A 25,674-nucleotide genomic window follows, 5' to 3' on the forward strand; every position below is an offset into this window, starting at 1 on the left:
TGCTGAAAAGTTCCGAGTAAACAATGATGCTTATTTGGAGAATGTTTCGGAGAGTTACCTTGAATTTCTAAGGTGGGGAATGAGAGAAAGAGATTTGTTTGCCATGGGCCAAAAATGAGCACCAGCCCACCTTCCACATACAGGGGGACAAAAAAACCCAACTTTATAGTGCTGCCCAGCTAAGAAAAAAAAGAAAAAGAAAAAAATGATTTCAAAAATGTGTATTGTGTGGCCCATATTTGTATCGCATGTAGAATTTGCCATGCAAAATGTAAATTCTGCATAAATAACATTGTCATCTTGCAGACGTTTAACTAGGCAAAATGTCACGGCGTGCCGCCAACGTGAAAAGACAAACAAATCAAACAGTTACAGAACAAACAGCAAGAAACAAAAATAACAAAAATGTGAAAAAATTAATTGGGTGGTATGAAGGACCACAATAGAAATAAGTACTGTAGAATTATTTTTTTATACTATAGAATTATAATTTCTTAATTCAAAAAGAAAATAATAATAGGGTTAGGGTTATATATATATATATATAAGATGGCGGATAAGTTAGGTATGATCCAGCTAATAAGAAAAACTATATGTTACAATAAAATTCAATTAAATTATGGAGGGCTGTTAGCCGCTGTGCTATTGTTACACCCTGACATATTTGTACTAGCACTGTGATATGGGTTAGGTTTAGGTCATGGACCTAAGCCTAATGGACACCACAATACAAAGCACTTCTGTCAATTGTTCTGCATAACGGAGTCTTCTAAATCTTGCAGATGTAAAAGTAAATGGTAATTTAGTATACACACTACAGTAAATCGCACACACTCACACACTCAGCTACCCTACACTACTGCATCGTTGTGTTTGTTTGGTGAATGCAGAGGATTTATTTAGCTGTTGACAGCTGCACATGCATTTTAAGCTTTTTTCGATGTTATAGATTTATACTATACTATACTATAATATACATTTTGGCACAGGGGAATGTTAGAGCCAGTGAGATCCACCGGAATTCTGACTGCACACATTTACAGTTGCCAATCTGATTAGTAACTTCGAACCTTCACCAGCTCTGAGGGTAAATCCAGAGTGAGTCCAGTGACAGGTTAACAGAAGGCCCGTATCAGGAAGCGGATCTTGTGCCTTGGAAACAGTTACCTGACACCGAGGCTAACGATCAGCTTGCTGCCGATCCATCCTCATGCAAAAACCATGAGGGTTTGCCAGGACCGTGTGCGTCTGCAGCGAATGTGTGTGTATTTGTTTGTGAGTGGATGTGAAGAAAACATATAGTAGAGTATGCATAGCGAATGGCGGTTTCAAACTGGTATTTTACTTTCTGACTATTGTCATCACGACAAATTAGTCAATTTGTAGTGATTTTAAGAAAAAATCTGCAAACAATACTACAAACCAAATGCTCTAGGCTTCTATTGGACGAGCAAGTGTAATCCTTATACGCACGTCACACACAAGCAAACCTTACTCCTTTTCATTCCTGTGAGCTTTGGAGACTCACCTGTGTTTCTTCACACCATTATAGTGGGTCTTGTCTCCATGGTTCTCCTCCCCAGACATGTTGGCAGGAGTGTGAGCTTCTGTTGCACGTAGATGAGCCGCTCAGCGACGTCGGCTAAATCGGAGGACACTAACACGACGTCCTCTCACACGGCTGTCCCACTCTGACTCTGCCGAATGGACAGAACACATAGACAGACAGAGAGACGTACAGCTGTGTCAGTAACGTAGTTACTGCACACCGGGTCACACATAACCTTCCCTTCCTTTGGCCCCTCCTTTGCTCGCTCCCTGTATCCCTTATTCCCTCCCTCCGTCTATGCTTCTGGCGCACCTGAGAAACCCCACCTGAGGGATCCGGTTCCAAGAGATATGGCAGAGAGGCAGCTGGCCTCGTTCTTGCGTGTGCAGGAAATCAAATAAATCAATCCGCAAAACTATCTTACCTGATAACGTTACATAAGCACTTGCCAGTTTAGATTCATAGAAATTTTCAGCTGATCACAGAATGCAGTTTGAATGGTGCTTATTACTGTATATACTCGTTATAAGCTTCCTTTACCTGTTAAATCATGTCTATGCTGTTCAATTACATTTGCAGTTAGATTTATTTTTTACCTTTTTTTTTTTTTTATCGTTTCAGTACCGATTTATTTTATGAACATCTTGAACATCTGTTCAAATATCAAAGCTCATTAGTCAAATAATCTGAGTACAGAATATTGGACGCATAGAGCTTAGCAACGCTAAGATAGGACAGAGTGACAGAACTCCACGTTGACGTTATTTACTGTGTTTGAGTTGTTGAGGTTTGGATAAAACTCATTCAATTTGATTTACCGGTCAAACAGGGTATATAACAACTAGATCCATCCATCCATCCATCCATCCATCCATTTTCTGTATTATCTGATTATCCTATGCAGGGTTGTAGGGAGCTTGTGGGACTTGGGCCACAAGGTGGGGGACACCCTGGATGGGGTGCCAACCCATTGCAGGGCACAATAGCACACACACTCACACACCCATTCACACACTACAGGCAATTTAGAGATGCTAATCAGCCTACAACGCATGTGTTTGAACTGGGGGAGGAAACTGGAGTACCCAGAGGAAACCCCCGAGGTACGGGGAGAACATGCAAACTCCACGCACACAGGGCGGAGGTGGGAGTCGAATCCCCATGCACTAAGCCACTGTGCCCCCCATAACAACTATTAAATAACTTTAAATGATTCCCAACCCCGTAATAAAACAGGAAAACTAAGGAATCCATTGGCTATGCTTCAAGGACCCCACTTTGCGAGCCGCTGCACTGAAGGGTTTTTAAGGGTGTGTGTCCCTCTAAGGTGAACTCCCAACAATTCTACAAACATTTCACTTGTTTCTTTCCAAAGAACCTTCACCATCGTGGTTGATGTTGGTACCCGATCTAGCAGAACACTGAAAAGAAGAATTAAACTTGCCTAGTTGCATAAGGATAGTAATTCATTCTTTCACTCTCACCATTAAAACAGTGATTATCATTTCCAGTGTCTCTTAAGTCCTCAAAATGGATCTTTTCTAAGGTAAAGTATGGTGGGATAAACTTTTCACACCGAGCCTGAGGCCATGTCCATCGAGCGCTCTGTAAGTGTGGTTGTTTTTAGAGCCGGGTTCACTTGCGCATTTGCATCGCACAAAACCACGTCTCATGACCGTCTGAAGGGATGCAAATCTTTTCTAGTGAAATGCCCGTATAATGCGCAGATGCCACAGACCTATCAATGAGCATTGTTTACATGTTGGAAGTGTCTTTGTGCACGTTTCCGTACACAAGCTTCTTGACTTCTTATTGACTCTGCCTTCCTTTTACTGGTTTTCAACGAGAAAACACAATGAGCTTATCAGAGAATGATATACAACATGAGCTTAAAAAAGGTTCACGGTATCTTTGAAAGTTATTACAGAGTCCCGTTTAAAGCATTTAGCAACAAGTAAACAAAATAATCATGCGCGTTTGCTGTTTGCTACAGGAAAATGTCGGTCAAAAAGCCCCCTTTCTGTTAAAATAAGTAGTTCTTGGTCACTTTTATTTACAAAATGTACCGGATTGTATAGAAATTGTTAGAGGTCTGGATGTCTGGTTTGAAGACTAGAACCCAGTCTCAGCCTCCGATGTTCTAACCATGGCTTACATTTCTGATACATTTTGTACACTTGTCTGGCCACAAGCTTCAGAATCATACAGGTTATAGTCTGATTGACTTTCTACATGTCCGTGTGTTTGATTTCTTTTAACAGAAAAGCACAATGAGCTTATCAGAGCAAGATATCAAATCACTGGACTGGATTTTTTTCAGAATCATATTTTTGTTAAAGATTTTTTAAAGATGTAATCAAGTTATCTTAAAATCTAACTGGCATTCCATGTGAATTTGTAGTCTAAATGTATATACTGTGTATACTGCTAAATGGATGTCTATGTCTAAATGTATACCTATGTGTATATTGCTTGAAGGCAGAAAGAAATTCTATAAAATCAGATGAGGGATGTTTTCCAGTTTGGTTGAATTTATTGAAGATTCATTCTGTTACATATAAATGTGTACATCATGTATCGGTACTTTAATATGCTCTTCCATAAAAGTCACGACTGGTTGCAAGACAGATATTTTTGTATGAATTTATTCAGATATGGAAAAAAAAAAAATCCTTTCAGTTGAAACATTTAATGAGTGCTCTAGGCATCGATGCATTAATTCTGCATTAATTCACTTCATTGGTATGTGAACAAATGACATCTTACAATTAAGCGTTCTTTCGCTTGTGATATAAATGCTACCAATTTTTAAACATCAACTCAAAACATAAATAATAAAAAAAAAACAAAAACAACAACAGCAGAGAAAAGATTTTGTCAGAATAAAATACAGAAATTATTAAGAGAACTAAATCAAATCTGCTGTCTTGTCAGGGCAGGAAGTGTGGAATCCTCAGGACTGGAGATCACTCACCGGAGAGAGCGTCGTAAAATTCATCCTCGGTGAGCGTACTCGGAGTCGGCGTCTTTCTGTCGGTAGAAAGGTTAAGCTTGAGCTGGTGATGCTCCGTCGCCAACTTCTGCAGAGCCTCAGACAGGATCTTGTTCTTTTCTACTTCCTGTTCTAACTTCACACTCCACACCTAAACGATCGACAGAAATGAGCTGGAATTATATCTACAAACCACAACAAGCTATAAATAACCAGTCAGAGGCAGAAATGGCACGAAGCCAGCAACACCGCAGCATCTTACCAGCAGGATACATCAGTGTGAGAGTGATTTAATTAAAGATCAGGTATTTAGCCTCTGGCACATGGAACTGAGGGATCTGATATGATTATGTACTACTAGCAATGCAATGAGACACGAAAACATCTCCACAGCAGACGTTCTGCATATGTTCATGCATAATTTACTGCTTGGTGCAAGCCAAAGCATCTAAAAATAGAGATACACTCACCACTTTAATAGGAACATCTGTACCCATGCAGATTTCATGCAATTATCCAATGAGCCAATCACGCAGCAGTGTAGATACCATTCAAGAGCTTCAGTTAATGTTCACATTAAACATCAGGAAAATGTGATCTCAGTGAATTCGTTGGCGTCAGATGTGCTACTTGGAGTATTTCAGGAACTGCTAATCTCCTGAGATTTACAGAAAAAAAGGCTATAGAGTTAAGCAATTGTGCAAACAACAAAAAACATCCAGTGAAAGAACCATTCAATCGTGTTAGCAGAAACACCTCGTAGTTGGGCGGGTCGAGACCGGTTTAAACTGACAGAAAGCCTACGGTAATTGAAATAACCACTCTTTATAACCGTGGTGAGAAGAAAAGCATATCAGAATAATTAATAATTACACAAATGAGCAGGGATACCTGTGTTCCTAATAAAGTGGCCAGGAGAGAATATCTGCACAAATAATACCATGTTTAGAGAATGTCAAACTGAAAATGGTGAACAGACCAAAAAAGGGACTTGTTTATTCATCAGACTACCAATTAATACCTCTAATTTCTAGATGTACACGAATGCTTTATGTTGTTTCATTTTCTTTTTTTAAAAAAATACCAAATTTATTTGAGCATTACATTTTTTTTTTTTTCCAAGGGGATGCAGCCAATAAACGTTGTATGGAGAAGCATTTACATTATTTATTGTTTTATTCCGAGCCTGAACATGACATAAATATGTAAAAGGAAAATACATTTGTTATTATTATTATTATTATTATTATTATTATTATTATTATACATATATATTCTAGTTAGCAGAGCAAAATAACTTTAATTTAAAGTTTTTCACAAGTAAAATTTATGCACTTAGATCTAGCATTTCACCCTCTGATCTTGATCAACATCATTTTAAAGACTACAGTATATTACAGGGACTACAGCCCACCCTCATTAGTAGCCCACTTATGTGAGTTTGAACCTGTATCACTCTCTTGCTTAATGGATTTAGTCCAGCAAATGAAGCCTGCACTTAAATAGGTTTACACGGACAACAATAATCCGATATTAATCTGATTAAGACGATACTCTGATTAAGAAACTAGCATGTAGACAGTGATTATTGATGACCTTAATCTGATTAAAGTCACACTCGAAGTAAACACAAATGGAATTGAGACGTGTGGAGTATTTCCTGTTTCAGTCGCATTATCGACGTGCGTTACAGACACGTACACACCTTAATCACACTGTTAACGTCGTGTGGGAGTTTTCACCGCATTTTGCGACAGGACACGTACACACACGGCAGCGCTCGACCGTCTGACGGTAAACAATAGAGCACGGCTGCGTCCCAAACCGCGTACTTACCTACCTACTACATAGTATTTGAAATAAGTAATAATTAACCGCACTTGAAGCGTTCGTAAAATTTAAAATAAAAACACCTAAAACTGTAAACAGTACCATAACGAAGACCAACTGTATGTCGATACGTGAAATTCTGGTGGGGACGTCGGACGGCGTGGCGCGGGGACGTAATGACGTGTGCCGTTAATCTATGTTCTATAGCATGTAACATGGGAACTTGAAAGGAATCGTCTAAACACGACTCATGTAAACACCTTAATCAGAATATTGTCTTATTCAGAATAAGGTCAATAATTAGATTACTGCTCTCCATGTAAACCTAGTCATTGTTCTTGAGATATTGTCCAAGTTATGGATGCGGTTGGTTTAAGTCTATTGTCGTTAGTGAACTGCAGTTTGTGAAGTGGTACTGGGCTATCCTGCTTTAAACATGCTGTGGTGCAAACTCTTTTTAAAAAAAGCCCAACCTGGATCCGACAGTATTAAGTAATCATCGACCAATTTATAAACTCTCCTTTTTATCGAAAAATCCTAGAGCAGGTTGTTTACCGTCAGCACTTTTCTTTTTAACAAAATGGTATTTTGGATTAATTGCAGTCTGGGTTTAGGGCACAACACAGCACACAGTCGGCCCTCCTTAAAGTGTCTAACGAGCTGTTGCTAGCTGTTGATTCAGGAAATTGTGCAATTTAGGTCCTGCTTGATCTAAGTGCCGTCTTTCACACTATTGATCATGAAATTTTGTTAGAGTGTTTAAGACAGTGAGCAGGAATTCAAGGGAATGCCCTTGAATGGTGTTCCTCTTATCTTAAAGGGAGAACATTCTCTGTAGAATTGCGTAATGTTTCTTCCTCCTCTGCACCTATTAACAGTGGAGTTCAACAAGGCTCGATACTGGGCCCAGTTTACCTTTCTTTATATATGCTTCCTTTGGCCCACATTTGTCAAAAACACAACATATCTTACGATTGTCATGCTGATGGTACTCAGCTTTATCTCCCTTTAAAGCCAGGGGACAATTCTGTTTTACAATCACCTTTTTTACCGCTTTAATATTATTAAAAAATGGATGGGAACAAATTTTCTTCACCTTAACGATTCTAAAGCTGAAGTGATAGTGTTCGGCCCCCCTAGTACTACTAAATCCATAATTAATCAACTAGGCCCTTTCGCATCTAAATTACACAATCAAGCAAGGAATCTTGGTGTAATTTTTGATTCCAACTTAAAGTTTGTTTCTGTGGTAAGAAGAGGCTTTTTCCGACTTAGGAAATTGAAATTGAAACCCTTTTTTGTCTTTTAAGGATCTGGAGGTTGTTATACATGCTTTTATTTCTTTCAGATTGGATTATTGTAATGCATTGTATTATTGTATTTCCCATGCCTCATTATGATGTCTCCTGTACAGCTAGGATTTGGACTGGGACTAGGAAACGTGCGAGTATATCACTTGTGTTGGCATCTCTGTACTGGCTCCCAGTTAAATACAGAATTCAATATAGATTTTACTATTGGTTATTAAGGGTCTAAATGGCTTGGCACCTCCCTACATTGCGGAACTCCATCAAAAATATACGACTTCTAGACCTTTAAGGTCACTGCAGAGTTTCCATTTAAGTACTCCTCGGTCTTGATTAATATCAAAAGGAGATAGGGCCTTCTCTGTTGCGGCCCCATGTCTCTGGAGTGGTTTGCCGTTTCATATTAGAGCCTGTACCAACCTTGATACTTTTAAATCTTATTTGAAGACATACCTCTTCTCTTTTACTTTTGAGTGCGTCTAATTCTGTTATTAATTTCGTATTGTTAGGTCCTTGGCTTTTAAAGCACTTTGGTCAACATGTGTTGTTTTTAAATATGCTATCCAAATAAATGTTGTTATTCTTGTTGGTGTTATGTTTTTTTTTTTTTTATAGTTCTCAAAACGGGGAAAAAGCAACAATGGTTATCCAAAAGTCAATGTGTGAAGTCTAAAGTACACTTGAGCCCACACAAATAAAGTATTTACCAGCCATCTGTAATGGTCTATTTACAGCCCTCTATCAAGCCCTATGAGATCATCGAGATGGCAAGATATGAATATTAAAGATCTCAGAATATTATTCACATGCAAAAGTCTAAAAGTTAAAGTCATAATTGTCAGCCTTTGACGCACAGCTGACTAACACGGGGCAGTGACTTCAGCATATCATTTACAAGTGTGTCCTATATCAGTCAATCAGTCAGCCATTCATTCAGCTATGCGGCTGACATGTGAAACCGAAAAAAGCCACGTGTGTGGTGCATCAAAGTGATGCCTTATGGATTTAGACGTTTGAGAGATACAACTTTCCAAATCGTTCCTTTAAGCAATCATTTATATCGTGATAAGGAGTCACTGATTGTCCGTACTGAAGTCCCTCCATCGTGAATGACAACCACCGGCTTTTGTTCACGTCCCTGAGCTGCTCCTGTTTCCAGCACAGACAACTGAACACCCCGTTTTCAAGAGCCACACAGACATCGGTCACGTTACACACCTGAGCAACCTGAACCGAGCCTTTCACAACGCCTTTCTCTCACCATTCACAAGACTCTCGTCGATGCTGCACGCACTTGCAATAAGCCACAAAGACAGCCATGAGACTCTGAACATCATCTAATGGCCTAATGGAACTGCTGTCAGCAATGTTATTAAACAACACATAGTTTGTTGTCTTTGATAGATATGATTAACATGGAAGATTAACTTCTTCTAAGTCTCACGTTTGAACTTAAACCTCAAAGGCTGTTTAAGTACTTGTTTTCCGTCTTGTACTACATATCACTACATTCCCTGCTGAAACAAAACAAATCAATAGAAACCATAACAGAAATTCTAATGGTTTCCACTACAAACACCATTACAAACCATCAGCTGTTAACTATTATTACCATTACCAAATGGTTTCCATTATGTAGTAGGACGTATTAAGGCCATAGATCCTTAATGGTATCCACTAGACATATCATGCCACCAATAGAAGGCAACAAATTACCAGTAGAGGCCTACATGGACTATTACAGTTTCCATTATAACCATTAACACCATTGCAAATTCTATGAGGGTTTCTATTGTTTTTTTTTGTTTTGTTTCGTTTTTTATTGTTTCAGCAGGTTTGCCTAACTTAGCTTCTCAAAAAGAATGTTACTTAGCCTATTTAAAGTATGATCTAACTTAGTTCAATTCAAATTCAAAAATGTATCTCAAAAAGCTCTGTAGTTTCAGAACTATATAGAAAATATCAACATTGCACCATGTGATCCACCACACATATTAGACCAAATACCCTAAACATAAATGTACTGAACCCCTATAACCAAGAAAAGAATAATATGAAATGAAGTGCAGTATTTTATCGTTTGAAACCACACATATTTCTAAACATACAGAAGCATAAGATGCTAGCTAGTTCTGGATGATGATAGCACATGCTAGCTGTAGAGATCTTTTAGAAACCACACGGGTAGTCAGTAACATAACATGTTAGCTAGTTCTGGATGATGATAGCACATGCTAGCTGTAGAGATCTTTGAGAAACCACACGGGTAGTCAGTAACATAAGATGCTAGCTAGTTCTGGATGATGATAGCACATGCTAGCTGTAAAGATCTTTTAGAAACCACACGGGCAGTCAGTAACATAACATGTTAGCTAGTTCTGGATGATGATAGCACATGCTAGCTGTAGAGATCTTTGAGAAACCACACGGGTAGTCAGTAACATAGATGCTAGCTAGTTCTGGATGATGATAGCACATGCTAGCTGTAAAGATCTTTTAGAAACCACACGGGCAGTCAGTAACATAACATGTTAGCTAGTTCTGGATGATGATAGCACATGCTAGCTGTAGAGATCTTTTAGAAACCACACTGGTAGTCTGCACTAAATTTTGATTGATACTTTCTCTTCAGATTATAAACTATTACTGTTCCACAAATGTTAATCAGCTGTTCTATTTCTCCTCTGTGTGCTAGCAAGTGCTAATCAATGCTAATTAGCATCCAGCTTACTACCTAGCAAAATGTATGATAAATAATCATGTGGATGTATTAAGCAATCAGTAACAAACCTTTATTTATTTATTTATTTATTTATTTTTTTACATAATGTTGAATATAAATGAGTCAGTCAACACTTTGGCATGCCGATCAGGCGATCAGGCATTTGAAAGCTGCTGCACTGTTCATGGAGTGCTCACACATGGCAGGAAGTGCCTTGAATAAGTCTTTTGTGCTGTAGAGAATGTCAGGTCTGCTGAGAGTGCCTCCTCTGAAATCCACTAGAATCACATCAGAACCAATTCATATGAAGACGAGAAAAAAATATCATTCATTCATGTTCAGAAATCTTAGGGTCATGGTACACCTGGTTGAAAAAAAGACATTTTAATTGAAAAAAAAAAAGAAAGAAAAAAAAAAGGGTGTTAGTGTTCATGTGTATGGACAAACGTATTCATAAAGGAGCATTTACACAAGAAATTTGGTATCCATGAAAATCCAGTTAGTTCGGGATAATGTTTGTATCCGATTAGAGCTCCTGAGTCTGTAAATTTCAATATAAACAGTTCAGTTGTTGTGCCTCCTATCCAGATCAATGCCACTTTGTAACCATCAGATTGCACCGTTAAATCAACACCTGACGGAAATGACGCAGACCAAAGCGTCTTATGTTTTTGCTCGTGTGCAGACGTTTTCAGACGTTTCAGTGTGGACAAGACATTTTGTGAAGACATTTGAAAATCCAGATTAATGTGGACGTAGCCTGACTAAGCCTATCGACCCTCCTAACAGAAACTGACGGATACCCTGAGAATCCGAGCTTATAGAAGTTACTCAAGATGTACAAGTATTCCTTTAGGGTCTATATGCTAACGTGAATCCCCAAATTTAAACTGATGCATAAATTATTATCCTATGGAAAGGGGCAAAACAAATCTAACTGGTATACATGGACGATAAGCGGTCGGACAGTACAGGACAGAATAATGAGGAAATTAACGACCATTTACAAATCTGTCTAAATGAAAGCTATGTGCAAAATGTGCTGGAACACTGTGCTGGACCGACTACAGATAAATAAGCAGAGTCACCTTGAGAGAAGCAACGGCTGGAACGAAGCGCTGTAAATCTGCCCGTGAGATAGCAAGCAGCTCTATAAACCCGATGTGGGAGAGGTGGAGGAAAAGTCGCCCATTTGCAGATTCTCTCATCCTAACACCCTTGAATTTTTTTTTTTTTTCCAGCTCAATTATAAATGATTTGTGCATTATCACTCATATGAAACAGGGCGAGATGAAAAAGAAAAAAAAAAAAAAAAGAATTTTGAATAGATTCCACAGCACTGAGGTTGGAAAACAATACATTACAAATTTATTCTTGATGCTATATTTATGATGTCTTTTCATGACACAGTGTAATGATTCTGTAAAAAGCTGGATCTCTATCTCTCTCTCTCTCTCTCACACACACACACAGACACACAAATGGCATGAATGAAAGCCAGACAATCCAGTCTGCCATGTTTCAATCTCCAGAGCCTGGCCAAGCCAGCTGCATTGCGTAATAGACCCGAGCCACAGATCTCTCAGCAGCACTGCTTCCTCTCGCCTCTCGCCCGCTATTTTAAGCCTTCACTGTACACTTTAATTTAAAAGGAAAAAGTATGAGCCGAGAGGTGAAAAGAAACCATAAGAATAGAAAAAGAAAGATGCTGTTGGGTTGGCCCATTTAACATGAAACTGGGTGAGAGATATGAAAAACTATAGTAAGGAATAAAACACTTGTGGGATGTGGTGTTCTAGGAAATGAATCAATAAGAGGTTGGTGTGATGTAACCCAATGTGAAGCGTAATCACTTTTAGTGGCAAAAATTTCCAATAACTGCATGTCCTGTGTGGTTTATTCTTCTTATACCGTTGCAATTTGCCAACAATGAAAAAAAAATAATTATTGAGTATACTTTTTTAAAAATACATTTATAGTTACATTTAATGTTTTAAAATAGTTGGTTCCTGCTATCTAATGTTACAGCAGCTTTAAAGAGTCATTCCCTTGCTTTCTTTTGCTCTCTTGATGTTCCATCCATCCATTTTCCATACTGCTTATCCTACACAGGGTCACTATCGCAGAGAACTCGGGGCACCCTAGACGGGGTGACAACCCACGCGCTACAGACAATTTGGAAATGCCAATCAGCCTACAACGCATGCATTTGGACTGAGGGAGGAAACCGGAGTCCCCGGAGGAAACCCGTGAGAACAAGCGGACTTCACACACGCAGGGCGGAGGTGGTGATCAGACCCCCTTCTTCATTCATTATCATGAAAAAAAATTGTCTGACATCATGGACAACCCTGCCACTGAAACAGAAAACCAGCTGGCTGACTAGCTTGACTGGTTGAAAAATCTGAATGACAAATTTAAAAAAAAAAGAAGCACATTTTGTTATTGGTTATATATAGAAGTTAGCCCTTCCACAACACACATCGGTGTTATATCGTTAAGATTAGCCGTTTTGGACGGACAAAACAACTCGCAGTATGGGTCATATGGAGGACAGGGACAGGAAACGTTATGTCTGCACGCCTCTCAGTACACAGACGCTCTCATCCCCCTCCGTCAGCTCGGCCTACATACAGCCTTGTTACCATGGTGATTTCACACCTGGAAACAGACTGCATTAGAATGAGAGTGGAAATCCTTCAGTGGCAGAGGGTCTCCTATCCCACCAGCTTGTACTGCTATACTGACTCATATTAATCATTGTGTAATATGCATTTCCTTATAACCTCTATGCAGTATTAATTTCTCATAACGAAAGATGAAATATAACTCTAATGCAAATTAGCATGAAGTTTGAATATTTTCATAACCAGTAAAGTTATGGGTATGGATTTCCCATTACTCATTACTGCATATACATTTTCCATTATGGAGTACGCACTTAGTATTACTTAATGTTATGTATTGTGCATGCATTTCTCAGTACATAGTATAGCGTATGAACTGCCTAAACCTCTATATTGAGTATATATTTCCCATTACTTAGTGTGCAGTATGGACTTCCCATGATTCATTATTAAGTATACATTTTCCAGTATTCGGTATAGAATATGGATGCCTAGTTATTGATTATTGAGTATATATTTCCCGGTACTCAGTATGGAGTATGAATTTCCCATAACTCTTTATTGACTATAAATTTCCCAATAATTTGTATCTGTTTCTCATTGTTAACTATATATTTCTTAATACTCAGTATATAATAAGGACTTCCTGTTACTTGTGACTGATTATACATTTCCCAGTACTCATAGTATGGAGTATGGAATTCCCATTACTCATTACTGAGTATAAGTTTGCCATTACTCAGTATAGAGTACGGACTTGCTGTTACTCATTATTTAGTAAAGACTATCTGTTATTCATTATTGAGTATACATTTCTTAATACTCTGTATATAATAAGGACTTCCTGTTAAACATGACTGATTATACATTTCCCAGTACTCAGTATGGAGTATGGCTGTCCTGTTACTCGTTATTCACATTTACATTGATTTACATTCATTCGTTTAGCAGACGCTTTTGTCCAAAGCGACTTACAAATGAGAAAATACAAGCAAACAAGTTATTGACTATACAGTTCCCATTACTCAGTATAGACTATGGCGTTCACGTTATTCATTAATGAATATACATTTCTCATTACTCAGTATGTAGTATTGACTTCCCATTACTCGTTATTGAACGTACATTTCTCATTAATCAGTATGGAGTATACATTTAATATTACTCAATTTTCTTTTACTCAGTATGGTGTATACTATTTCCCATTACTTAATATGGAATATAAATCTCTATGGCTCAGTGCATGAATAAATATCTGAATATACATCCATCCTCTATAGCGCTTAACCTCCAGGGTCCCTGGAGCCTATCCCAGGGAGAATGGGGCACAAGGCGGGGTACACCCTGGACAGGGTGCCAATCCATTACAGGGCACAATCACGTACACATTCACACACCCGTCCGTACACTACGGACACTTTGGACATGCCAATCAGCCTGACCATGCTAACCACTAAGCCAACGCGCGCCCAATATCTGAATATCTTATTATAGTAGATTCCAGAGTATTAATTTCAGAACCATTATCATGTACCAAATATCCACATATCTTATGTTGCCTAGTGCAGGGTATACATTCCCCTGCCAGTACTGGAGCATGAATCTCCTATTAACAGGTGTTTAATATGAATCACCTCTTAGTCAGTGCAGATTATAAATCGCTTCTCAGCCAGTGAGGGGAACAAATCAACTAATAACGAATAATAACTCTGGTGCATTTGCTATTAGCCAGTGCAAAGCATGAGTGAGCAAATCACATACATCAGAGGCAAAGAACCACAGTTCATAAACAACCGGTACATAAAATAAATGTAAAATGCTGACACAAAAAGTTCTGCAAATACAGCTGCATAGTCAAGGTGAGGAAACAATGTACTGCAAGCACATGTTCAGCAGAGGGATTAGGGTTAATGCAATTAAGGTTCTACTATGTATCCTGCAGACACAACTTATTATAATCGATTTATTGTGTTGGAAGGGATCCCGGCAACATGTTCAGACAAGTTCCTTTAATAGTTTAATCCTAAACCACTCAACATTTAGCGTATTTAGTGCTCAGATTGTGAACACCGTACCTAATGTCATATCAAACCTATGGTCTAATGGAGACTTGCTTTTCAAAGTTGATTTACAGTGAAATGTCAATAACTGAAATAACACACTATCTCTTCATAACACACAGATTTAAACAAAAACGTAAAATACAGTCCCATAATCCAAACAGGATACACCCTGTATCTAACTAAACTGTTCTCAAGCATATTCACAGTTGCTCAAAGTACTGTAACTGATCTGCAGAGTCGAGAGAACATGTGCTGTAAAGCATGAAGAGGAAGTCTATTCAAAGCAGCAATCTACTTAAAAATAGTCGGTAGTCTTGGCAAATTTTATGCAATAATATGGCAATGTCAAGTCTGCATGTTTGCAAAATAACTGATACATTTCTGCCGCTCAATTTCTCCTACACTGACCTTGACACATAAGCCTGACTGACAACGATGCCATCAATCCAGTTATCGACATGGATACAAATCCAGAAAGCTGACATTCTTGACTTCTTCTTGACCTCATCTTTTCTGCCAATATCCTACTTGAGATTTTGGCAATTATTTTTTTCCTTAATGGGAAAAATAAGCTAGAGAAAGTCATGAAATCTGCTCTGTGACAAAACTAGGACAGGCAGGACAAGTGGGACTTCCTCTGTTTTCATCAATGAGAACAGCTAGTAGAGCCGAATAAGCAGACAAGATCAGATTATTGTGTTTCAGAAGGAAAGCCAAGAAAAATAATAAGTGTGAAAATTCAGAGTGCGTCCAACTGTACCTTTTCAGATAACGAGGAAAGCTGTCACCTTTTTCTCCTTCCCGTTTATGTTACTGAAGCTTGCATTGGCTGGCGCGATAGAGATTGGGTATGTATGAATGTATGTGTGTGTGTGTGTGTGTGTGTGAGAGAGAGAGAGAGAGAGAGAGAGAGAGAGAGAGAGAGAGAGAGAGAGAAGGGGAGAATGAGTAAGAGAGAGAGATAGAGTGCAAGGGCGAGGCAGAGAATGTGACGGACAGAACAAGTGCGAGAAAGAGAGTGCGCTTCAGTTCCCCCCAAGCATAAACAGAAAATTGTAAGAGCCTGTACGGGTTGTGTGCGTGCATGTGTGTGTGTGTGTGTGTGTGTGTGTGTGTGTGTGTGTGTGTGTGTGTGAGGGATACAAGGGGTGCATAGCTCTGCATATAATTTTAAGATTTATCTAACATGATGAAGATTTCCCCAAAAATGTGTAATACAGTAAAGAGATAAAGCTGCAGACATAGCATATATAGCAGGAGTGGGACAGGAGTACAATTAGAGAGATCAGCTGTAGGGACAGGAGTACAGTTAGAGAGATCAGCTATAGGGACAGGAGTACAATTAGAGAGATCAGCTATAGGGACAGGAGTACAATTAAAGAGATCAGCTATAGGGACAGGAGTTCAATTAGAGAGATCAGCTATAGGGACAGGAGTACAATCAAAGAGATCAGCTATAGGGACAGGAGTACAATTAAAGAGATCAGCTATAGGGACAGGAGTACAATTAAAGAGATCAGCTATAGGGACAGGAGTACAATTAAAGAGATCAGCTATAGGGACAGGAGTACAATTAAAGAGATCAGCTATAGGGACAGGAGTACAATTAAAGAGATCAGCTATAGGGACAGGAGTACAATCTAAGAGATCAGCTATAGGGACAGGAGTACAATTAGAGAGATCAGCTATAGGGACAGGAGTACAATTAGAGAGATCAGCTATAGGGGCAGGAGTACAATTAGAGAGATCAGCTATAGGGACAGGAGTACAGTTAGAGGGATCAGCTATAGGGACAGGAGTACAATTAAAGAGATCAGCTATAGGGGCAGGAGTACAATTAGAGAGATCAGCTATAGGGACAGGAGTACAATTAAAGAGATCAGCTATAGGGACAGGAGTACAATTAGAGAGATCAGCTATAGGGGCAGGAGTACAATTAGAGAGATCAGCTATAGGGACAGGAGTACAATTAAAGAGATCAGCTATAGGGGCAGGAGTACAATTAGAGAGATCAGCTATAGGGACAGGAGTACAATTAAAGAGATCAGCTATAGGGACAGGAGTACAATTAGAGAGATCAGCTATAGGGGCAGGAGTACAATTAGAGAGATCAGCTATAGGGACAGGAGTACAGTTAGAGAGATCAGCTATAGGGACAGGAGTACAGTTAGAGGGATCAGCTATAGGGACAGGAGTACAATTAGAGAGATCAGCTATAGGGACAGGAGTACAATCAAAGAGATCAGCTATAGGGGCAGGGGTACTATTAGAGAGATCAGCTATAGGGACAGGAGTACAATTAGAGGGATCAGCTATAGGGACAGGAGTACAATTAGAGGGATCAGCTATAGGGACAGGAGTACAATTAGAGAGATCAGCTATAGGGACAGGAGTACAATCAAAGAGATCAGCTATAGGGGCAGGGGTACTATTAGAGAGATCAGCTATAGGGGCAGGAGTACAATTAGGGAGATCAGCTATAGGGGCAGGAGTACAATTAAAAAGATCAGTTATACGGGCAGGAGTACAATTAGAGAGATCAGCTATAGCAACAGGAGTACAGTTAGAGAGATCAGCTAAAGGGACAGGAGTACAATTAAAGAGATCAGCTATAGGGACAGGAGTACAATTAAAGAGATCAGCTATAGGGACAGGAGTACAATTAAAGAGATCAGCTATAGGGACAGGAGTACAGTTAGAGGGATCAGCTATAGGGACAGGAGTACAATTAAAGAGATCAGCTATAGGGACAGGAGTACAATTAGGGAGATCAGCTATAGGGACAGAAGTACAATTAAAAAGATCAGTTATACGGGCAGGAGTACAATTAGAGAGATCAGCTATAGGGACAGGAGTTCAATTAAAGAGATCAGCTATAGGGACAGGAGTACAATTAGAGAGATCAGCTATAGGGGCAGGAGTTCAATTAAAGAGATCAGCTATAGGGACAGGAGTACAATTAAAGAGATCAGCTATAGGGACAGGAGTACAATTAAAGAGATCAGCTATAGGGACAAGAGTATCATAAGACAGATCAGCTATAGGGACAGGAGTACATTTAGAGAGATCAGCTATAGGGACAGGAGTACAGTTAGAGAGATCAGCTATAGGGACAGGAGTACAGTTAGGGAGATCAGCTATAGGTACAGGACCAGAATGCGAGATCAGCTATAGGGACAGGAGTAGAATTAGAGATCAGCTGTAGGGACAGGAGATCAATCAGAGAGATCAGGTAAAGGGACAGGAACAGATTGAACGAGAGATCAGGTATAGGGACAGGAGCAGAATGAACGAGAGATGAGATATAGGGACAGGAGTAGAAGGATAGAGAGATTGGGTATAGAGAGAGTAATTAAATGAGAGATCAGCTGTAAGAGCAGATGCAAAATCAGACTATACCCTTGCATTAAACCTGGCTGTGACATGACAAGACTCAAATGCCAAGAATTTATTCTTTTCCCATGAGAGATGGATATTCGCTGGTGGCAGTAGGAGAAGCAGCCATTAGAGATACAAAGTGGTAGTATATTTAGAGTGGCAACATTTCAACCTTCTATTCTTAGTTTTTAAATGTCTGCCATTTTTCTACTTTTTAACGCCTCCTTGTTTTAACACCATAATCATATTATACAGGAGGACCTTTGGGCATGCTTTCTACTTGGAAAAGTAGATGTTCTATTATGTAGATGTTCTATGTTCTATTATTAAGCACTTAATTTGTTTGTTTGTTTGTTTGTTTGCGTTTTAATGCCATCCCAGCTTCTATGGCTATTTTCATGGCAAGAAATTTCTAAGGGACTCTGTATATAGGCACTTAACAATCCCACAATATTAATTCCTGCTTGTGAATGAGACATATGACAGACATGGCAAAGCATGACAAGAGTAATAACAGTAGGTTTAAAATGATTGCTCCGTGACACTTAGGAGAAAAAGTCCAATTACAGTGAGGGACATAAGTATTGAACACGCGTCAACATTTTTTCCAGTGAATATATTTCCAATTAAATTTTCATCAGACATCTGTATGGACTCAAGAAATCCGGAAATATAAAGAATTCACAACATTAAAGTCTATAAATAAAGTTATGTGTAATAAAGTGGAATGACACAGGAAAAAAGTATTGAACATTCTAAGAAAAAGCAGTTCTCCAAGGCAAGGTAAGGCAAGGAACCAGCTGAAATCCGTAAGTAATTACACCTCCTATCTGTGCAAATTAATATCAGCTGGGTTAGTAAATTGATGGTCTATAAAAAGGCTTTTCGTTATCAAGGTGTCACACAAGAAACCTCTCATGATGGGTAAAAGCAAACAGCTCTCCCAAGACCTTCGCAACCTTATTGTTGTGAAACATATTGATGGAATCAGATACAGACGTATTTCAAAACTTCAGAATCTTCCAGTAAGCACCATTGGGGTAATTATCCACAAGTGGAAGCAACAACACACCACAGGACACGCCACGCACAGGAGCTCCTCGCAAGATTTCTGACCAGGGAGTCAGAAGAATAGTCGGAAGAGTAGACCAAGAGCCAAGGACCACTCGGAAAGAGCTCCAGAAACACTTGGAGTCAGCAGGTGCAATCGTCACAGAGAAAACAATAGACAGTGCACTCCACTGCTCACACTCACCCCGCAAGACTCCATTACTAAAGAAAAGGCATGTCCAAGCTCGTTTAAAGTTTGCTTCAACTCATTTGGACAAGACTATGAAACACTGGGAGAGTGTAGTCTGGTCAGATGAGAGCAGAATTGAACTTTTTGGCTGTCGTATTACACACCATGTTTGGAGAAGAAATGGCACTGCACATCACCCTAAAAACACTACACCAACAGAGAAGTGTGGAGGAGGACGCATCATGGTGTGGGGCTGTTTTTCATCACGTGGTACTGGCAGACTTCATATAATTGAAGGAACGATGAATGGAGCCCTTTACCGGGAGATTCTTGAGAAGAATTTGCTGCCATCCACCAGGATGATGAAGATGAGATGTGGGTGGATCTTCCAGCAGGACAACGATCCAAAACATACAGCAAAGGAAACTCAATTGGTTTCAGAGAAAAATAATCAAGGTGTTAGAATGGCCCAGTCAATCACCTGACTTGAATCAAGATTTAAAGACTATATGTTTAGAAGAACGGGCCAAAATCACACCTGAATACTGTGACCCGTTAATTTCTTCATACAGGAAGTGTCTTGAAGCCGTCATTACAAACAAAGACTTCTCCACTAAGTATTAAATACATTTCAGTTAGTGTGTTCAATATGTGTCATTCGAATTTATTACACATAACTTCATTCATGGACTTTAATGTTTGGATTTCTTTATATGTGTGGAATTCTTGAGTAAACACAAAAGTCTGGTGAAAATTTCATGTGAATAACCTCATTGGAAATATATTTACTGAAAAAAATGTTGCCGGGCTCAATACTTATTCCCACCAGCGTATTTGAGATTTTGAGTGTAAGTGTTTTATATTAATAATGGCATAAACGTATGTGGTCAATGAAAAATGTATGAGGTTAAATGCTAGAATTGCGTGAGATGCCCATTGTATCCAAACATTCTTGTTGACAGAAGAAGAACCTGATGTGGTCTTCTGCTGTTGTAGCCCATCCACCTCAAGGTTTGGAATGTGATGCTTTTCTGCCCACAGTTGTGGTAAAGGGTGCATATTTGAATTACCATAGCCTTCTGGTCACCTAAAACCAGTCTGCCCATTCTACCCAGACCTCTCGCTGATCAACAAGGCATTTCCACTCACAGAACTGATGCTCATTTGATGCTTTTTTATTTTTTGCACCATTCTCTGTAAACTCTAGAGAAAATCCCGGAGATCAGTCATTTCTGAACCACTCAAACCAGCATGACTGGCACCAACAACCACGATTAATCCCAGACTGACATGTCTATCCATCACTGAAATTACATTTGTGGTAGACGTACACACATTTTCACAGTCATATTTTCTTTAGCTGGACTGATTTGGTCTGGATCTGCATCAAGCTAAGCAAATCCCACTTGAATATGTGGAATCATTTTCAGGACCGGAGCTGTGTGATGAGTGTGAGTGTGAATCACAGTTCCATGGTTATAAATTGAAGCATGATGCCGTACCTCTTCACGCTGGGACAGGAGATCCACACAGTGTCTCAACACTGAGCTCGTCTCACTACACAGCTCACATATCTGTCTGGCCTTGAGGAGCTCAGGACCTGTCATATCTACACACACACACACACACACACACACACACGGAGAAAGAAGAGGATAGTGAAAGCTGTCAGTCAGTTTCATTACATAAGGGGTTTTAATTAGATGCGCAAACATGTGTGCACTAGATACTGCTGACAGAAATGTGCGTGCTGACAGAATTAAAAAAAAAATAGTCAGAGAAGGCAGTTAATTATACCACAGCGCTCTTGAATCCTCAAATCTAAATGGTGTAACAATTTATTTACTTGAACAACTCACAGGTTAGTATTAATGCACTCAGTGTAATGTGTTTTGTTTATATATATATACATATATATAGCAGCGACTCCTTCACAGGGACCAGTATGACAGAACCTCGTGAAAAAAGTCTCTTACCATCGTTGTCCTCATTCTTGACCATAGAGACAAACATGGCCACCTGAGACTCCAGCATCCTCTGGTAACTTTCAGCTGCCTGTATTAAGAGAACAGCACAGAAATATTGTGTGATCAGATTTTACATTCAAAATATTCCACTGTTCAGTTGGGGTGTAACAATACTTTCTTAGGCATTGTAGATGAATTGTTTATAATGCGGCTGTGAAACCATGTGACCAATAATATGTGTCAATCATTGTGATCCAGCGCGCTCTCTATATAGTTCGACTCTATGTGTTGCGCAGATTGGGATCTCTGTTGTTCAATCAGTACAACCGCATTACATGTATATTTAATAGGATGGTGATGTACACGATGTGAATCGCATGTTTCTTTAAAGCACATCATTACTTTGGTGCATCGTGGTGCAGCGTGTCACAATGAATTGTTAGACCCCTACTACCGACTAATGTTTTATTATGGTTTAGTATTTACACCACATTATTATTTAGACTGGCCAACATAATAGTATCTGCTGACACCTTCACATTTTCAAAGAGGATGTCGTTATATTCCCCGTGAAGTGTCTTGAAATGCATGGTATTATTCGATGGGTTGACGTAATTTCCACTGAAACAGGAAGTCAGGGCAGGACATATCGAGTTGCTCCGCCCTCTTTTTAAATAGCAAATAGCGTTTTGCTTTACCCCACACAGCCCAGGCTAAGCCATACTTGACAGTAAGTACCATGTTGTTTTATAATGTTAGTGGCAGGACACTTCAGATTCCAGAGAGCATTTGATTGGATGGACGAGACGCTGAAGTGCAGAATGATGTCATCAGAATTGTAGATCCGTATCGGTGGTAGAGAGAGATTGTAAATTTTGAACGCGTATATCTTCTAAATGCAAACTTTGTCATTGTATTGGAGCGCACCAGCTTATCGATAACCTTAAGGCTGACATATTCATACTAAAAGCCATAATTTTGTTTTCATGGGAACTTTAAGTGAGCGATGCAACTGGTATGTATTCAACTATAAGGCTTGGGAAAGTGCCGGTACTTTTCGAAACACGATTAATAGTGTAAGCCTTTAGTAGTTCCATTAAATCTGTTGATGACTGCTTAATTTCGGACACCCCTTATTCAAGAATTATGACAACGCACCACTTCGTTATAAGAAAACATTTCATTTTGTAACATTTATATTACACTAAAAAAAAAAAATAAAAAAAAAAAGATTCATGTTGTACAGAAAGAGAAAGCGGGAAAGACATCATCTTACCTGAAGAGAGTGTGACAGAAAGTCTCCCAGGTCTATCGCATCTTCAGCCACTAAATCTTCTCCTTCCTGTACAGGTGTTTTGTCTGGATTTCCACAGAGGGCACTGTACATGGCATGCTCCTTGATGGCATCCACCCATTTCTGTCCATACGGTTATTGATTATACATTACGTAAGTGCTAGAATAAAATGAATAGGACTCTATTTTTGTGCAGACACAAGCACATTTAGCTGGTATAACTTTGGCGTGTCGCCTATTTGGTTGTCAATCCTATCCTGTTTGCACTTTTCTACTTTACTCTTGTCAAAAATAAATGCGCCTGTGGTGATGTGAGTGTGTATGATATTTTCAACCCCAAATTTTACATTTATCAATATCTGGTTCCTGGTGTAAAGACAAAGCCTAAGTGCGTCGGCCTGAGGTATTTTTGCGGAAATCTGTCCCATTTATTCAACCTAGTTTTGTGACTGAACATGAATGATCTAGCCCAGCTACAATATAAACAGACTACTTCACCTAAATACTGACTAGATTATTTTTTAACAAACAGGAACAAACAACTCGATCATGGCTACTGAATGTGAATCAGACAGCTGACGTGTCATTTACAGAATCCGTTATATGTCTTGTACAATAAAATAAAACACTTGGGAATGTGCTGTTGTAGGAAATTAATCAACGATGGGGTAGGGTTATGTTGTCTGACATGACGTGGAGTTACTCTTACCGTCCTGAGGTTGACTGTTTTCCAATAACAGCATGCTCCTAAGTGTTATGTTCGTCTTATATAACAATTGTTCATGTATGAAAGAATGATACATCATCCTTTTTTTTTTTTTTTTTTATCCATTTACAGTTACATCACCCACATTCTAGCAGCTAGAAACAGAGAAACCAGAAAGTGCAATGTTCTCTGTATGGAAGACTTTCCCATGGCAGAAAAGACTGTTTATTTTATTTATTTATTTATTTTAAATTAATTTATTATTAGTCTTAGATAATGTGGCACATCCTCCATACAAGTCCGTGTGATTTGATTTGATTTGAGTAAGATCACTGAAATTCTGCTACCCGACAGGCCCAACGCTGCAATATTTCCCTAAAAACTTACTAAAATGTCAAAAATGTAAAAACACATTTATTTCTGCATGACGGGTCTCCTATAACAACATGTAAAAGGTGAAATAAAATGGGGTTAAGAGCTAATCCCTGAAACAATCACACACAAATCCCCTAATGACTCACTTTCCTGGTGATTTCCGGTTCAGCGCATCTAGAGGACACTTTAAAGTGGTGCGCACTGCTGTCACAGCACTTGAGTGTGAAAAAGTATTTATCCCAGGCTTTTACCTGTAAAATAAAGCACCATTTTCTTTATATGTACATAAGGTAGAAACTAAAGTGGTAAAACATAATCCATAAACTTCAGTTAAATCATCATTCTAATAATGTTGTTTTAATGCTAAAAATGTATATATTTTTAATTTAGCACTTTTGGCCTGTCTCTTCTCTCTCTCTCTCTCTCTCTCTCTCTCTCTCTCTCTCTCTCTCTCAAGTGATTTTGCTAACCAGCTGCCTGTCATGATTGGGCGGAATGAGATTGAGGATAAATGCTACACGCTTCTGTAGTAGGCTGCTTAAACATTTGCAGAATTTGTTAATTTATTTACTTTATTTAAATCGAATCCTGTTGTGTTTATCAAGCAGGCTAGTGCAGTTTGCCGCAATTCAGCACTGCAATTCAGTTTAACTCTGATTCAGATCAGCTCAGGTTTAGTTCAAATCTGATTCAATTGAACTCAACACTGATTCAATTAATCTCTAATTCACGTCAATACTGGTTCAATTCAAATCAACCTTGATTCAGTACAATCCTGGTTCAGGTTAACTCAGATTGAATTGCACTCTAATTCAATTTAATTCAACCCCGATTCATTTAAGCCCTGATTCGATTAAACCCTGATTCAATTTGATTCAATTAGTTAAAATTCAATTCAATTACTTTCTGATTCAATTCAACCTTTATTCAATTTATGTCTGAAAAAATTCATTTCAAGATTCATTCAGGTCAAACCCGATTTAATTCAACAACGATTCAATTCAATTCAAACCTGATTCAGTTCAACCATGATTCAATACAAGCCTGGTTCAGTTTAACTTTAATTCAGTTTAATTCACTCTGAGTCAATTAAACTCGGATTCAATTCAATTCAACACCAACTAAATTAAACCCTGATTCAATTCAACCCTGATTCAATTTGATTCAATTAGTTAAAATTCAATTCAATTACATTCTGATACAATTCAACCTTTATTCAATTCATCTCTGGTAAAAATTCATTTCAACTCTCATTCACGTCAAACCTGATTCAATTGAACACTGATTCAATTCAATTTAATTCAACCCTGATTCAATTAAAGTCTGATATAATTAAATTAAACTTTGAACCCGATTCCATTCAACTCTGATTCAATCCAATTTAACTCAACCCTGATTCAATTCAAGTCCAATTCAGTTGAAACTTGGTTTTAGTTCAACCCTGGTTCAATCCAACCCTGAATGGTTTAAATTAAAATCTGATTCAATTATATTTGTATAACACATTTAAAAATGGACTTTGTCACAACACAGCTTCACAGTAATCTGGATGTAGAACCAAAATGCAAGAAGTGGATGAAACATTACTGGCGCATTTTGGCCTTTTTATTTTTATTTTACTTTT

General features: G+C 38.7%; 1 protein-coding gene across 1 annotated transcript in view; it reads right to left on the reverse strand.

Moving 5' to 3' along the window:
• LOC108267250 (oxysterol-binding protein-related protein 1) overlaps positions 1-25,674 on the reverse strand; it is a 49,855-nt gene that overhangs the window by 17,661 nt on the left and 6,520 nt on the right. The window contains exons 11-17 of the mRNA XM_053681841.1: positions 24,197-24,301; positions 22,952-23,092; positions 21,685-21,763; positions 21,211-21,317; positions 10,598-10,678; positions 4,524-4,692; positions 1,529-1,607 (exon numbers count right to left, since the gene is read on the reverse strand). Of these exons, the coding sequence (XP_053537816.1) occupies positions 1,529-1,607; positions 4,524-4,692; positions 10,598-10,678; positions 21,211-21,317; positions 21,685-21,763; positions 22,952-23,092; positions 24,197-24,301 (761 nt within the window). The remainder of the gene's footprint in view (positions 1-1,528; positions 1,608-4,523; positions 4,693-10,597; positions 10,679-21,210; positions 21,318-21,684; positions 21,764-22,951; positions 23,093-24,196; positions 24,302-25,674) is intronic.

Source organism: Ictalurus punctatus, chromosome 7 (genome assembly GCF_001660625.3).
Source record: "Ictalurus punctatus breed USDA103 chromosome 7, Coco_2.0, whole genome shotgun sequence".
Classification (NCBI taxonomy): Eukaryota; Metazoa; Chordata; class Actinopteri; order Siluriformes; family Ictaluridae; genus Ictalurus; species Ictalurus punctatus.